This window comes from Marmota monax, unplaced genomic scaffold (assembly GCF_021218885.2).
Source record: "Marmota monax isolate L192 unplaced genomic scaffold, Marmota_monax_Labrador192_F-V1.1 WCK01_AAM20220418_F8-fsc00031, whole genome shotgun sequence".
Taxonomy (NCBI): domain Eukaryota; kingdom Metazoa; phylum Chordata; class Mammalia; order Rodentia; family Sciuridae; genus Marmota; species Marmota monax.
This window is the reverse complement of record NW_026695197.1, coordinates 19,242,542-19,258,240: the sequence shown is the minus strand read 5'-3', so window position 1 is coordinate 19,258,240 and position 15,699 is coordinate 19,242,542. Positions and strand designations below refer to the sequence as shown.

General features: G+C 35.7%; 1 protein-coding gene across 1 annotated transcript in view; it reads left to right on the top strand.

The window, feature by feature from the left end:
* Positions 1-15,486, top strand: part of Acaa2 (acetyl-CoA acyltransferase 2) — a 28,689-nt gene extending 13,203 nt beyond the window's left edge. The window contains exons 3-10 of the mRNA XM_046428406.2: positions 567-695; positions 3,045-3,161; positions 4,480-4,627; positions 6,160-6,335; positions 6,725-6,854; positions 10,743-10,813; positions 13,148-13,302; positions 15,060-15,486. Coding sequence (XP_046284362.1) covers positions 567-695; positions 3,045-3,161; positions 4,480-4,627; positions 6,160-6,335; positions 6,725-6,854; positions 10,743-10,813; positions 13,148-13,302; positions 15,060-15,144 — 1,011 coding nt within the window. The 3' untranslated portion in view covers positions 15,145-15,486. The remainder of the gene's footprint in view (positions 1-566; positions 696-3,044; positions 3,162-4,479; positions 4,628-6,159; positions 6,336-6,724; positions 6,855-10,742; positions 10,814-13,147; positions 13,303-15,059) is intronic.
* The last annotated feature ends 213 nt before the right edge of the window (positions 15,487-15,699 follow it).

Genomic DNA, 15,699 nt, shown 5'->3' with positions numbered 1-15,699 from the left:
AACCACAGTCTGGATACATTCTCTATCTTTCAAAAAAGCCTATTCCATTTTTCTTTTTGTTTTATTTTGTTTTTATGGTTCTGAGGATCAACCCTAGGGCCTGTGCATGCTAGGCAGGCACTCTACTATAGGACTATACAACCCCAGGCCTGTAGTCCATTTTTAAGTAGCTCTGTTAAAATTTCCATCTTATATTGAGGACTTAATACAAGAATTTCTCTATGTAGCAAGCATCCATTGTGTGTTTAAAAAGCAATTGACAGTGATAGTATAGCATTACAAATGTATTTCATACCACTGAACTGGTATGAATGGTGATGATCAATTTTATATATATTTTACCACTATAAAAATGGAAAAAACACAATTGACCAAATTATAGCATTTATCAAATCATAGGCACATATTATGTAAAATATGCTGTAGTATATGCATCATGTTTTACCTTAGGGCCATGTAGTTTATCATTTCTGATAGGTTGCCAACATTTCCATTTCTGTTGTGTTTGTTTTAAAGGCCTGGATTTATAGAGGAAATTCTTTTTCTTGTCCCTCTCTCTGATCTAGAGTTCTTCAGATGCTGCATACCTGGCAAGACATGTTGGTCTGCGAGTGGGAGTCCCACAAGAGGTCCCAGCTCTCACTGTCAATAGGCTCTGTGGCTCTGGCTTCCAATCCATTGTGAATGGATGTCAGGTATGGCAACATTTTGTTTAATTCCATGAACATATGCTAATAGTTATTAGAAGAAATGATCCACTTCAGTAGAACACTTTAGCTTTTTCATTTTATAGAGCCTATTAAGAGAGGTCAATATTTGACATTTCTTGGGAAAATATTCATAAGAAGAAAATAGTTTCTCAAACACATTAACTTTTAAGAATGATTGAAGTAGAATCTTCAAGTGGAATATGCCAGTCACCAAATGATTCCACTTATGTGAGGCACATAGGGTAGTCAAATTCATAAAGATGAAAAGTAGAATGATGATTTCCAGTAACTAAGGGGCAAGAAGAAGGGGAGGTTAATGTTTAGTCAGTATGGAGTTTAAATTTTACGAGATGAAAGCAGTTCTGGAAACATGGTAGTAATGGTTGCAGTGTGGTATGAATGTGTTTAATGCCACTGAACTGAGCACTCAGATGGTTAAAATGGTAAATTATATGTATATTTTGACACAATTTTTTCTTAAAAAAGCTAATCATGACTATCATTTTTATTGTGTGGTTCCTATATGCCAAGCACTACCTGAGATTTACATTCATTATCTTCACAGTCATCCTTTGAAGCAAGAACTATTATTATTATTATTCCCACTTTATCAGGCAAGGAAACTGATTATTGTAAGAATGAAGGTTATTAAGTCACAGAGGCAGAATTTGAACCCAAGTTTGAGAGTTACCTGTGAGGTATTCTGAAATACTGAATAAAGACTATAAGGCAAGAAGGGGAGTTGAAGAATTTAAGAATATCCCAGAAAGTGTATTTTATTACAAAGGAACTGAATAATACCATTGGTAGAAAGTCTTTTCATTACAAAATAAGAGACACAGAGATATTGTAACAAATAAATAATTTTCACATGAATTTACAATAATGTGTCTTAAATAGTGCTCTGAATTTTCTTGGCTTTAATTTTTTTCCTCTTTTTTTTAGTGATTTTTTAAAAAAAATAAGTGACAGCAGAATGCATTACAATTCTTATTATACATATACAGCACAATTTTTCATATCTCTGGTTGTATATAAAGTATGTTGACCCCTATTCGTGTCTTCATACTTGTACTTTGGATAATGATGTCTATCATATTCCACCATCCTTGCTAATCCCCTGCCCTTTCCCTCCCACCCCTCTGCCCTATCTAGAATTCATCTATTCCTTTCATGCTCCCCCTCCCTACCCCACTATGAGTCAGCCTCCTTATATCAGAGAAAACATTCAGCATTTGTTTTTTGGGGATTGGCTAACTTCTCTTAGCATTATCTTCTCCAACGCCATCCATTTACCTGCAATGCCATGATTTTATTCTCCTTTATTGCTGAGTAAAATTCCATTGTGTATATATGCCACATTTTTTTTTTTTATCCATGCATCCACTGAAGAGCATCTAGGTTGGCTCCACAGTTTAGCTATTGTGAATTGTGCTGCTATAAACATTGATGTGGCTGTGTCCCTGTAGTATGCTGTTTTTAAATCCTTTGGGTATAGACCAAAGAGAGGGATAGCTGGGTTAAATGGTGGTTCCATTCCCAGATTTCCAAGGAATCTCTATACTGCATTCCATATTCGCTGCACCAATTTGCAGTCCCACCAGCAATATATGAGTGTACCTTTTTCCCCACATCCTCGCCAGCACTTGTTGTTTGTCTTCATAATAGCTGCCATTCTGACTGGAGTGAAATGATATCTTAGAGTAGTTTTGATTTGCATTTCTCTCATTGCTAGAGATGATGAACATTTTTTTATATATTTGTTGATTGATTGTATATCCTCTTCTGAGAAGTGTCTGTTCAGGTCCTTGGCCCATTTGTTGATTGGGTTGTTTGTTTTTAATATCACATTCTTAGAGACTTATTGTTTCCTGAGAAATGCAGATGATGGAAAGAGTTGGAAGAATGAAATTAATTCCTTTTTATAGATTCTCCAGATTGTCCTAATTATTGTAACTCTTGTCTTTCAGATGCATCCATTAGTAGAATAGATTTTTCTTTTGTCTGTTTAATGGTTTTGTCCTTTATCATACATTTATGCCAATATTAACATCTCTGCAAGTTTTTAAGATTTATATCAAGAATTACAGTTCTTAGCCAAAATTCAGGTAGGGTGTGTTACTCAGGCATGAACTATTGAAGTCTATTAGTTACCCTCCTATATCTTGGGAATACATACTTTAACATTTGCTTTATAATTATTTCAAAGTATTTGCTTTGGGTCACTAAGCTAGGACATGCTACTAATTTATAAAATCTTTTGTACTTCTGAATACATACTCCAAGTATAAAAAAAATAAAAGAACTTTTTTATTATTGTCTGATTTTAAACAGGAAATTTGTGTTAAAGATGCTGAAGTTGTCCTTTGTGGAGGAACTGAAAGCATGAGCCAGTCTCCCTACTGTGTCAGAAACATTCGTTTTGGAACCAAGTTTGGAACAGATATCAAGGTAATTATTTAAAATCACTTAAAGTAAATAATTTGAATAAATATGTATTTATTTTAAATTTTAATTTTTAAAATTACTATTTTATGAGTAATTTTAATAACTTTTTAGGGAAAATACTATTTTGAAACCCATTTTGTTAATCGAGTATTGGCAAGATATGAGTAATTTGAAATTTGCAAACTATTTCATAACCCTACTTTGGTTGTTAGTTTGACATTTGAATCCACATAGAATTAGACTTAACATGTTTCCCTAGGGATGGGAGAGGTGGAAGAAGAGAAGATATTAAAAGGACAGGCAAATGGTAAATTCATCCCTACTAAATGATTAGTAATCTGAGTAATTAAATCTGTACTTATAGAAATTATATTTCTGGGACAACCCGCCATTGAATAGATTTCTTCTTCATTTACATTGTCTTTGAATACAAATTATACTATCCCAAGTGAGCCAAACAAAAATTGATCCTTCCATCATCGAGAGCTGTAACACAAGAATATTCATACTGATAAAGAATGATCACTATTGTTCCCATATGAAAGAGCTAAGAACATATTTACAATAGTAATGATTGACTTACACTATTCACCTGGTTTCTCACCTGGCTCTTTTGGAAGCTAAAAGGAATAACACTTAAAGAATGTGTGTTTTTCAGCAGAATTTAAGATACCAAATAAACTTGAGAAATCCTTTGTAAAGACAGCTCAGTAACTCAAAGGTGCCAAGGCAGCAAATGGGACACACTTACCAGAGACTTTAACTACTTGGATAATAATTAAAAATCCTTTCTGATACTTAAGGCCCCTCTCTCGGGTTCTTTTCAACCTAGTAGTAATTGATAGAACCACCTGTACTGTCACTGAATGCATGGCCTGGTTAAGGAGCACAGGCATTTCCTGTAGTGCTCATGAATGGTTTAAAGAGATGGCCCAAGTAAAATGTAAAATAAGGACTCGGTGTCAAGTTTCTTACAAATTACAACCATGAGGATTTAATTTTTAATCATAGGGCAACTTCCTATGTCCTCATCTTACACATTCAGTACTGTTAGCTCTCTCTAGAGCTCCATATGTAGAAGCCAAATGAATGTGTGCATTTGATTGTGAAATGTTGCAATTTGGAGCATTTTTTAAAAATATTGGATTAAAAATATCACAGACCCCCATACGAATGGTAATAGCAAATATCTATCAGAAAGTCCAATTTTACTTTTTTATTGGAGTTGTTGATTATTTAAATTTAAAAATTATAACGTATTACTTTCAAAAGACTTCAGCAAATCACTGTTTTAATGTTTTTTGTTTTTTGTTTTTTACAGATGGAAGATTCTCTGTGGGCAGGATTAACAGATCAACACGTTCAACTCCCCATGGGAATTACTGCAGAGAATCTTGCTGCAAAACATAAAATAAGCAGAGAAGAATGTGACAAATATGCCCTTCAGTCACAGCAGAGGTGGAAAGCTGGTCAGAAAAACTGAGTAAAATCATTATCTATACAAAAGATTTTCAACCTTTAAGATGATAACAACTGTTCAATAATATTAGCTTAAAATTCATACCTTTTTGAAAAAATCACATTTTTTCATTATTCCTTTTATTTTAAATAATAAGATATTTTATTGCAAAATTAACTAAGAAATTTCTCTTTTGAAATACGTTCATAGTATTTAAAAGGTTATAATATTCCTTGGCCCTATCTGGATATGTGAATTTTGTCCTAATGGGTCCTATTATAATAGAACATGAAGAGGCATATGGTACCCTCCTTCAGCGGTGATTGCTCACTGTAGCAGCTGAGACAGAGAGAATGTCCTTTCCCAGGAGTCATGTCACAATCACAAGGGGAAGGGGCAATATAAAGAACCACTGGGTATCTTTTTATGCTCCTTTCTTCCATTCCTAATGGGAATCATTGCATCTGATTCAGAGACTTGATGAACCCAAGACCCTAGCTGTAGTGTTCTTGTGAAACACACTGCTATTGATCCAGTCCAAAATGAACATGATAGCACCTGGCTTATCCATATGGCAGTTTGAAGGAATCTGTTAGTCTTCTGACAAAGATTTTTTAAATTAAATTGTAAAAAGGAAGCAGAAACTCTTATTTAGGAGTGGTAAATAGTTGAAGTAGTGAAGGTAAAGTCCATCTTAACATTTTGGAAGGATAAGTGAAATAGAGCTGAGGCCATCCAGTTCATATGGGCTTCTTAGTTATACATTTCTAGTAGAGGGGTATTGGTCTAGAGATCAGGCACTATCAGTTATATTTCGAGTTTTGCCAAGTAAGTCTAGTTCTGGACAAGTTATCTGATGTCCGTCGAGTCATTTATTCACTTCACATATGTAAAACAGAGATAACTATATCTACCTTTTCTATATATCTCAGAGAGTTATTGTAAAACCAAATAAGGGCAGATAAGGGGAGTATTTTTCCAACTATAAAATGATATAAAAATTAAAGTGGTATTATTCCTGACTCAACCTGTCTGCAACTATTAATTACTATAGTCAGTGGAGGTTCAAAGTAGATTAGATGTCTTATATATAATTGTACATGTGATAGCTCATAATTTCTTCAGGTTGTCTCTCATTGTTAAATTTCAGTTATAGGTTACTTGGTGGCATAGACAACTTGGTAACTTTTTAATTACTTCTTATTTCAGTCAAAGAAGTTAAATCCATGTAGTGCCATTAATACCTATAGATAACTGACAAATGCTGCTAACAGTTTAGCAGTATCTTGTTAAAAAATAAATGCAGTTTTAAAAAATAAAAATGATCATTTTAAAAAGATTCAAAATGTGTTTGCATAGATGCAGGACAGTATGTGGAATCCTTCAATAGGGAAAACAAGTTGTGTAAGTAGTAAAAGATTGTATTAAAGTACATTGTGAGCAAAGAGTAGGCCAGAAATTAAATTGAAGGACATGTTTGATTTCTTGTTTCTCTTCTTTTTTGGGGTTTTCATTCTTACAGTAGTCTTTCTGCTATTTCAGCTAATGATGCTGGCTTCTTTAATGAGGAAATGGCACCAATTGAGGTGAAAACAAAGAAAGGAAAACAGACAATGCAAGTGGATGAGCATGCCCGGCCCCAAACGACTCTGGAGCAGTTAAATAAACTTCCTCCAGTGTTCAAGAAAGAAGGCACTGTCACTGCGGGGAACGCATCGGTTAGTGTCACCACACACCCATAAGCTTAAACTCTATTGATATGTCCCTTGTCATGAAGTCTCTTTTAAAAATTTTCATGCTAGTCTAGTCTTCCTGGTAGTGTTTGAATTCTGTTAATTTGTTTTTTCCCAGTCCAACACGAAAGTTCACTTTTCCTTGATATTCTTTCCTATTTTCACCTAGTGAAGTTGTATTCTGTGCCTAAAACAATTGCTATAATCCACCAGAGTACCACCATGGTACTTGCTGTGTCCCAAGTTATGCTATTGCTTGCTATGTACAGCCCCATTCCTAATTCTAGTCTATTAGTAATACGGCACCATTAGTTTAAACCTTGACTAACTAGATTCTTTTACTAGTTAGTTAATCTACTGTTTTTGTTTTCAAGGGAGTATCTGATGGTGCTGGAGCTGTTATCATAGCTAGTGAAGATGCTGTTAAAAAACATAACTTCACACCACTGGCAAGAATTGTGGGCTACTTTGCATCTGGATGTGATCCCTCTATCATGGGTATTGGTAAGTCAATAGTGAAATAAATCGGTTCTTTTGTATTTCTGGAGATAGGACTTCTTTGTCCCCCAGGAGTCCTGAAAAAATAACCAAATCTAGGCCTCTCATGGAGAATGGGAGATTGGTTATCAGTCATTTAAGCAAATCATCTTTATGAAGAACTGTCCTGGACACAATAGGAAAACCAAGACTATGCAAACTCCCTGTGGGCAGCAATTGTATCTTTTTTTTTTTCTTTTGTGGTACTGAAGATTGAACCCAGGGCCTTGTGCATGCAAAGCAAACACTCTACTAACTGAGCCCTATCCCCAGCCCCAGCAATTTTATTTGAGATACCTAAAATTAACACACAGAAAGTAACAGAGGAGAATGACGTGGTTCTGACAGGATCAAATAAATATGAGATGGGAGAAATCATGGAATGGACTAGAGAAGGCCGCTCAGAGGAGATGGCACTACACCTCCCCCTGGGTGTTCTATACACTGTCACTAAAGGATCTCACTCAGTCTTCCAACTCCCAACTCCAAACCGTGAGACTTTTGTGAATGAGAAAATTGAAGCTTAGGGAGATTGAAAGGTTCCAAATCAGTAAGTGATGAGGCCAGTATGTGAATCCGGGTATCTCTAATTAAAGTGCTCTTTTCATTGTGAATTAAACACATTATCTCAGGAAGTCAAAGTAGTTCTCCCCTGGTTCAGTTGAGGCTTATCAGCAAAGTGTAGACTTATAAGCAGTTATCTAGATTGACAGTGTACTAGCTAAAGGAAATTTAGAATTCACTGCAAACATGTGTAATCTTGACTTAAAACTTTTACATTAGAAGTAAAAGAGCTTTTTGTTGCATAACTAACTAGGTACCACAGAAGCTGAAGATTTTAATAGTTCTTGTCATCTTTCTTTGGAGAAACAGAAAGTCAATTAGGTGCCTCACTTGCAAAAATTAGACTGGTGCTCTGAGACTTTGATTTATTCCACCAATGATCTTCACCCCCAAGGAAAAGCCTACTCCAGGGTAGGGATTTCAGATTCTGATAGGACCAAAGATTTTCCTATGCACTTAGGACTTTTCAGATTTGCTTGGTTTTTAATATGGGTCCCAAGAAGGAAGGAAGTTAAGATATTGCTGAACTTCCATGCCTGAGACCTTAAGTATAGACCTGCAGTTCCTGCTCAGATAACAACACCTGTGCTGATTTGGGATTGAGCCAATATCCAACTGCATTTGCTACCATAACTTTCAGTAAAGATTTGTCTCTATGAATTCCTAGGAAAGAAAACTGGCATATTCATAGCTTGCGAGTTTTCACCACTTGTCTCAAATTTATGTCAGCAGTAATGACATAATTTTAGACATCAGCTAAAAATCAGATTGTTTTTTCTGTTATATCCTTAAAAGTTTATAGTATTCAGCTACCCATCATCAGCAAAACATAGCTTTTGTCTTAGAAATAGAAGATAGCTTGAAAAATGAAACATCTGTGTATTGGTATGGCACATACATTTCAGGATCTAGAGCAACAGTTCCCACCCCAGGTGATCATCCACCAGCAACCCCATCCCCAAAGATTGTGTTCCAGTAAGTCTGGAATGGAGCCCAAGAGTATGAGCTTTGGGGGTTTTTTGTTTTGTTTTGTTTTGTTTTTGTTGTTGTTTTTGAGTACCTACATGCATTGATGGTCCTCCAAATTTATCTTATTGTCTAAATAAGTAATTTATTTTACAGTTTTTCAGTCTAATCTCATTTACTAGGTTCTTAAAGATTAGCATTAGCAGGCTGGGGATATAGCACAGTTGGTAGAGTGCTTGTCTTGCATGCACAAGGCACTGGGTTCAATCCCCAGCACCACACACACACACACACACACACACACACACACACACACACACAAAAGCATTAGCAAAGAAAGGTGTAAAGTACAGTGAATGCAAAAAGATTTTCTTTTTCCCTCAGAGCCTGAGCAGAGCAATACATGCCATGTCTCACAGTGTCAGATGCCTTCTTCACCTAGAAGCTCATCTGTCACTTATAGTGTGGGATTAAACAAAGTAACTTAGACAAAGCACCCCAGCTGAATCAACAGGTTATTGAGCATCTAGTGGGGGCTAATTGGCTAATCTAGTTCCTCATTTGTGCAGGTACCTAACATGTAGTAATCCATAGTCATGCAAAACAGCTGCAGACCTAGGGGAAAAGGGGACTTGAAGAGAACAGTAATGGCTCTGAGGAAGTGCACAGTTATAGATACTGTTCCCTGGAACTCTGGAGATGGCAGTGATGGAGATCAATGGATAGAACTTTGAACCTTTTTAGGCTGGAACAGCTCTAGCTTTATCTTTAGTAGGTTTTATTTGTAGAAAAAATTTCAGTGCTTTAAAAGACAAAGGTTAACAACCCATGCAAAAAGCATAATTTAATTAAAGCTTGAAGCCCACAGTCACACAGCTGTGAGTGACAGGAGACAGGGTTAGAAATAAGGTCTCCTTGTAAGAAAGCCAAATTTTTCTGAATCCCAGGAATAAATAGAATTGTCCAAGAAGAATATAATCCAGAGTGGTCTGGGAAGGGTCAGGTTGTGGCCCTACATATTGTTAGAAATGACTAATGGTTCTGAGTTAGCATGAACATATTGAGTGAGCATACTGATGTTTTTGAAGACATAGAAGTGCGGACAATATCTTAGCACTGTCAGCTTTCAATCTGTGTATCTTTTACCACTGAAGTGTACTTCAATCCCCTTTCTCTTTAAAGTTAATGATCTCAGGTGTTTTGTTATAGTAATGTAGAGCTGACACAGTTTCCTGACCATGCCAGATAACGGATGCTATACTGTTTACTACCCATTCATTTTCATGTGTTGGATATACAAAGTGAATCTGGAATTTAGAGTCCATATTAAATCAGTAGCCACACAGAACTGCTGCTTTAAATTGAAAACATTAACTGGATGGTCCTGCTCAATAAACAGACTTGTCCAAAAGAGCATTTAAACTAGGCAACAAAGTAAGTTAGCATTATATTTAAATTGCATTGTGTTTTCTTATAAAGATTCATTTTCCATTTTACCTTACATATATTTGAAACTCATTACAAAAATTTGAGACTTGAATTCAATGAAGCATACCATATATTTTTTTCTTGGTAGACATTTATGGCAGTTTTATACTCCAAGAATAAACAGAAAAACAGATAATCTTCTCTAGCCAGACTTTTTAACTTTTAGAAAAAAATATTGATTTACCTAAAAATTATGACTGATGTTAACTGGTGATCATCAGAAATTGGGAGCTAAATTGTGGTTTGTGTTTCAGAAATCTTGGGAGGATTTCTGTTTCTTGAGTAAGGGGTCATGTTTCCTTAACTTGTCTGCCTTCTGTTAGAGTTACAAACATTTCTTTAGTTCATATATCTTCTCTCCCTGAAGTGCCTGGAGCTTCCTGTCTGCTCTACCCCTGTGGAGATGCTGCTGCTATTTCTTCCCTTTTATCCATGTAGGCCTGAAAATTCAGAATGTAACATGCTCACTTCCATAATATGACTACACATGGTTTACGACCCCAGGAGAGCATTCATTCTGCTTGCCCATTTGAGATCAAGCATGGTCTATAACTGACTGTGAATCCCACATATGTCTTCTTTGGCTATTTGAAATCCTAAAGTCGTTTCTGGTAGAACTTTTCATGTATGTCTGTCATCTGCAGTTTGATTTCAAACACCCTTTCACTTTGGTTCCAACTTCTGCTTCTTTACTGTGACATCAATTAATATGTGCTGGCAAGGTAGCAAGATTTGTGATTGCTAAAAACTATCACATTATTTCTTCCTTGTTTTGTAAAGGAGAAGTTTATATATAAGTAAGATGATTTTATTTCTATATAACTTATTCTTGTATAGGCCCTGTCCCTGCTATTAATGGAGCACTGAAGAAAACAGGACTGAGTCTTAAGGACATGGATTTGGTAGAGGTAAATGTTCTGTTTTTAAGACATGAATAAGCCACCTACTTTTATAACATAAATGGCTTTAATTTTATAGCTCTTTTGTTTTGATCCTAGTAATCTTTTCAGATGGGTTACATCTAAGCAAGCATTGCCTTCATTACATGACTTGTGCTGGTGCTTTACTTATATTTGAATAATTTGAACTGATTTCTCCTTCAAAATATAAGTTCCTAGAAACTTCTTAGGACTTTATAGAACCCTATCACCTTTTAGACTATCAATATGCCTGGTGACTGAAAATTGCAGAAGATGGGAGAGAATAATACCCTTAATCCTGTTTTAAATAATAAAGTCAAAATATATAAGCAAAAGAATTGACCTAATAGAAAAGCACTATCTAGTACTAAATCTAGCAGTTTCTTGCCCTTCTCCCCAAATTAAGGTTCCTCCCAAACTTATCTTTGGCTTTTATACTGTAATTGTGTCTTGATCTGGGATGTGCCTACAGTTTTTGTCAATGGCAATTTTAATTTATTGGTAGAGTGATTTTCTGTATGTGTGGTGCTGGGGATTGACACATGCTAAACACATGCTCTACCACTGAGCTGCACTCCCAGCCCCAAGCTTGACTTTTTTAATGTTAATATTAGAACAAAGATGTACTACGCTTTTAGCATAATTAAAAGAAGAAACAGAAAAGAAAGTTACTTAATGATGATACATTCTACATTTGGGGAGTGTTTGAAAATTTTAGGTAATTGAGCTCATTCTGCTTGGCATTGGGAAATATTGAAGTTGATAGAGAAGAGGTAGGCACATGTTTGATTTCCTGTGTGGCAGTATATCACCCAGGAAACCGTGGTTTTTAGAAAAATAAATGGTTTAACCTTAACTCTGCTTCTATTCTTAATAGATTACAGTACAGAGTCTCAAGGGCTGCTTAATTATCATATTTGTATCAGCAAATATGTACCACTACATTTCTAACTTTAGACTTACTTCATGCTTTTAAAAAACATTAAAAATTAGCAACTCTACAAAGTTTTTCATAATCATTTATAAATGTATAGATAGTCAAGGACATAGTTCTCAGCAGTTTTCCCTGGCTTCAGAAGCCCACTTTCACAACGTATTCTAGGTCTTTTGGTATCTCCTTAAAGATGAATATAGATACACATACATAATATATACACATATGTATATATGTGTATATATATATATATATACACACACATACACACATACATATATTAGAATATTGATTCCAAGGCACCATTTTGGAGAACACAAAAATATAGTAGGAAAGAAAACAAGACTAAAATTTAACCCCAACTCTATAAAAGTTATCTTTCTCAAAATCAGTTTTCTTTCTAAAATTCCTACACTAAAGTCAGGAAAATACAGTACTGTAAATGAAACAAGGCGATTCTCATAGCCAGACTTGGTGAGTATGTAACCATGGGATTCCTTTCAGTTCTACCACATTTCAACATAATCACCATTCCCTTTGTCACTTTCTTGTTGGAAGGATGGCCCTTAGTACTGGATAATAATAGCAGCAGCCACACCCTGAGTACTTGCTATGTGTCATGTAATCCACTAAATACCTACTGTTCATGATTTTATTTATCCTTGACCATAACTCTTAACATAATACTATAGTTGAATTTTGCTATTGAGGAAATGTGAGTTTAAAGACACTATAAAGAACATGCACAAAGTCACACACTAATAAATGATGTAACCAAGACTTGAACCTTACATCTGGCTACAAAACATATAGGCTTTCTGCAGCATCTCACTGCTTCTAGTGTGTGTGTCCACTTCTAGGATTACCAAGAATTTCTTTCTTTTAAGGGAGGCATGGGATTTAAAGTATTGTTTAGTAAATATACCCATTTTTAAGCCTTATATCTTTTGTAAAGGAACATACTTCTAGTTAACCTTGAACATGTTTATTTTGACTGATATTAATGAATACTTTCTTCTCTATCTCTCTTAAAACCTAATTTCTGGGCTGGGGATGTGGCTCAAGCGGTAGCACGCTTGCCAGGCATGTGTGCGGCCCGGGTTCGATCCTCAGCACCACATACAAACAAAGATGTTGTGACCGCCGAAAACTTAAAAATAAATATTGAAATTCTCTCTCTCTCTTCTCTCTCTCTCTCTCTCTTAAAAAAAAAAAATTAAAAAAAAAAAAAACCTAATTTCTGTATACAGAATGAGAATAAATTCACTTAACATTGTGGGATAATTTAAATAGGAAGAAGTAACAGAATTAGCTTCAATATGAGTAAATGTTTGCTTAAAAATAAGTTTGTGAAAAAAAGATTTTATCAGTGTTAACTTTTTTCTAAGGTGAATGAAGCCTTTGCTCCCCAGTATTTGGCTGTTGAGAAGAGTTTGAGTCTTGACCCAAGTAAGACTAATGTGAATGGAGGAGCCATTGCTTTGGGTCACCCATTGGGAGGATCTGGATCAAGAATAACTGCACACCTGGTTCATGAATTAAGGTACTTTCTAGAAATTGCTGCTTTGGGGATGACTATTTTTAATGGAAATGTATAAATTTAGGTTTCCTCATGACAATGCAATATTTTTCTTTCTTCTTTTTCATATCCTGTGCACTGGCTCTGAGCAGGAATAAGCTGTTGGGGCAATACTTTGCAACTGGCCTTCCAGAGGGGTCGGGTGACTTGTTGGTGGCTCTGCATTTGGGAATCTGAGCTCTTCCTCATGTTAGTTTTGTGCACTGTGCAGCCACCCAGCGTGTTCACTGAGGGTGCAGTGCACATCTGGTCCTTCCCTGATGCTGGTGAGCAGATGATGAGGCCCTGGTCTTCATGGCATTTTAATTCCTGCTGCAGTAGTAAAACAAAATTACTTAAGAAAATAAGCAATTATTGAGTAGGTACTGAGCTAGATACAATCCTTCAAGGAATCTTAAGGAAGCTGGCAGTTAGGGTCTGAGCTAAGTTTTCCCCTTCACTGTCCAAGGCTGCATAGAAAACTGTGGATTCATTTGTGGATTCAGTACTCTCTAGTTTTGATAGAAGAGCTCTTCCTCCTAGCCCTGTGCAGTTTGGGGCCATTTTGCACTGTTAGTAGGAAAATTGCATATGAAACTAAATATATGAGTCTGTTAGGCTAGAGTAAATGGGACTCATTTCACTTAATAATTCACTGAGTTGAAATGAATAATTAACATGTACAAAAATAATGCCTGGGTAATTTTCTCATTGTCACCATATCAGAACTGAGGAGTAAAAACAGATGTCACTTTGTCTAGTTTTAATGAAAAGGACTTGAACTTTTTCTAAAATATATGCTCTTTCATGTGGACAAACTTTATTAATTGCATTTATTTTAAAGTGCATAAGAATCTAAAATCGTCTAAGTCAAAGGGGCTGAATATTCCTTACTCCTTCCTCAACTTCCTCCATTTATTTAAATTACCTCCTGTTTTCACTCCTTTCTTATGGCACACCTAAGCTTATTATGTTTGTTTCAGTTCCTCCATCCCTAAATCCATTCTCTTCTTAGATTATCTCCCTCCTCTGTGTTACTTTTTTGATGTTTTTTTTTTAATTTTTAATTTTTGGTACTGGGGATTGAATCCAGGGGTGCTTTACCACTAAACTACATCCCCAGTCCTTTCTATTTTTTGTTTTTGAGATAGGGTCTCACTAAGTTGCTTAGGGCCTCACTAAGTTGCTGAGGTTGGCCTTGAACTTGCAGTCCTCCTGCCTCAGCCTCCCAAGTTGCTGGGAATACAGGCACATGCCACAATGCCCAGCTTGTTGTTTATTTTTGAGTAAAAATATTCAACTCTCCAAATTATTTCCCCTATTGTAACTATAAACCAAATTTGAAGATTGGGAAATGACTGGGAAGATGAACTGATGAATAATGCAAATGTGGGGCTGGAATTGTGGTTTAGTGGTAGAGCGCTTGCCTAGCATGTATGAGGCACTGGGTTTGATCCTCAGCACCATATAAAAATAAAATAAAAGTATTTGTCTACCTACAACTAAAATATATATATTAAAAAATGCAAATGTGACTAATATCCATTCCATGTATTAATTCTTGAGAGTAGGGCTGGGATTGTGGCTCAGCGGTAGAGCGCTCGCCTAGCATGTGTGAGGCCCTGGGTTCGATCCTCAGCACCACGTAAAAATAAAAGATATTGTGTCTAACTACAATTAAAAATAATAAATAAAAAAAAAAATTCTTGAGAGTAGATTTCAGCCATTGTTTTCTTTCTCAGGCGTCGAGGTGGGAAATATGCCGTTGGATCAGCTTGCATTGGCGGTGGCCAAGGCATTGCACTCATCATTCAGAACACAGCCTGAGAAGAACAAGGAGCCCACCTATGCTCCACCATGCTTTACTTGGCCAGGCCACAGTGAAACAGGTGACCTCCAGAGCTGCTGCCACAACTGGCCAAATCATATCCCAGAAACAGTGATTGAGTTTGATCATACCTTGGTGAGGCAAAAATACATTTATCATGAATAATAGCCCATGCCATAAGCAAGTTCTTTCAAATTTACACCAGTCTAATACAATGTATTCCTGAACTAAAATCCAATTAAGGAAAGCCTTAAGGAAAATGGAATCCTTGCCAAATATGCATCACTATGCCTTAGATAATATGATTACAAAGAAATTTAATAAATGTTGCCTTAACTTAAGCTAATTTTTGTCATTTTATATTTTTAAAATTTTTAATGAAAAATTCACATTATAGGAAATTTATCATTGTAACCATTTTCAAGTGTACAGTTCAGTGACATTAAGTACATTCATATTGTTGTGCAAATACTACTATCCATCTCCAGAACTCTTTTATCTTGTAGAACTGAAAACTCTGTACCATTAAATAACTCCCATTCCCCCAGTTCCCA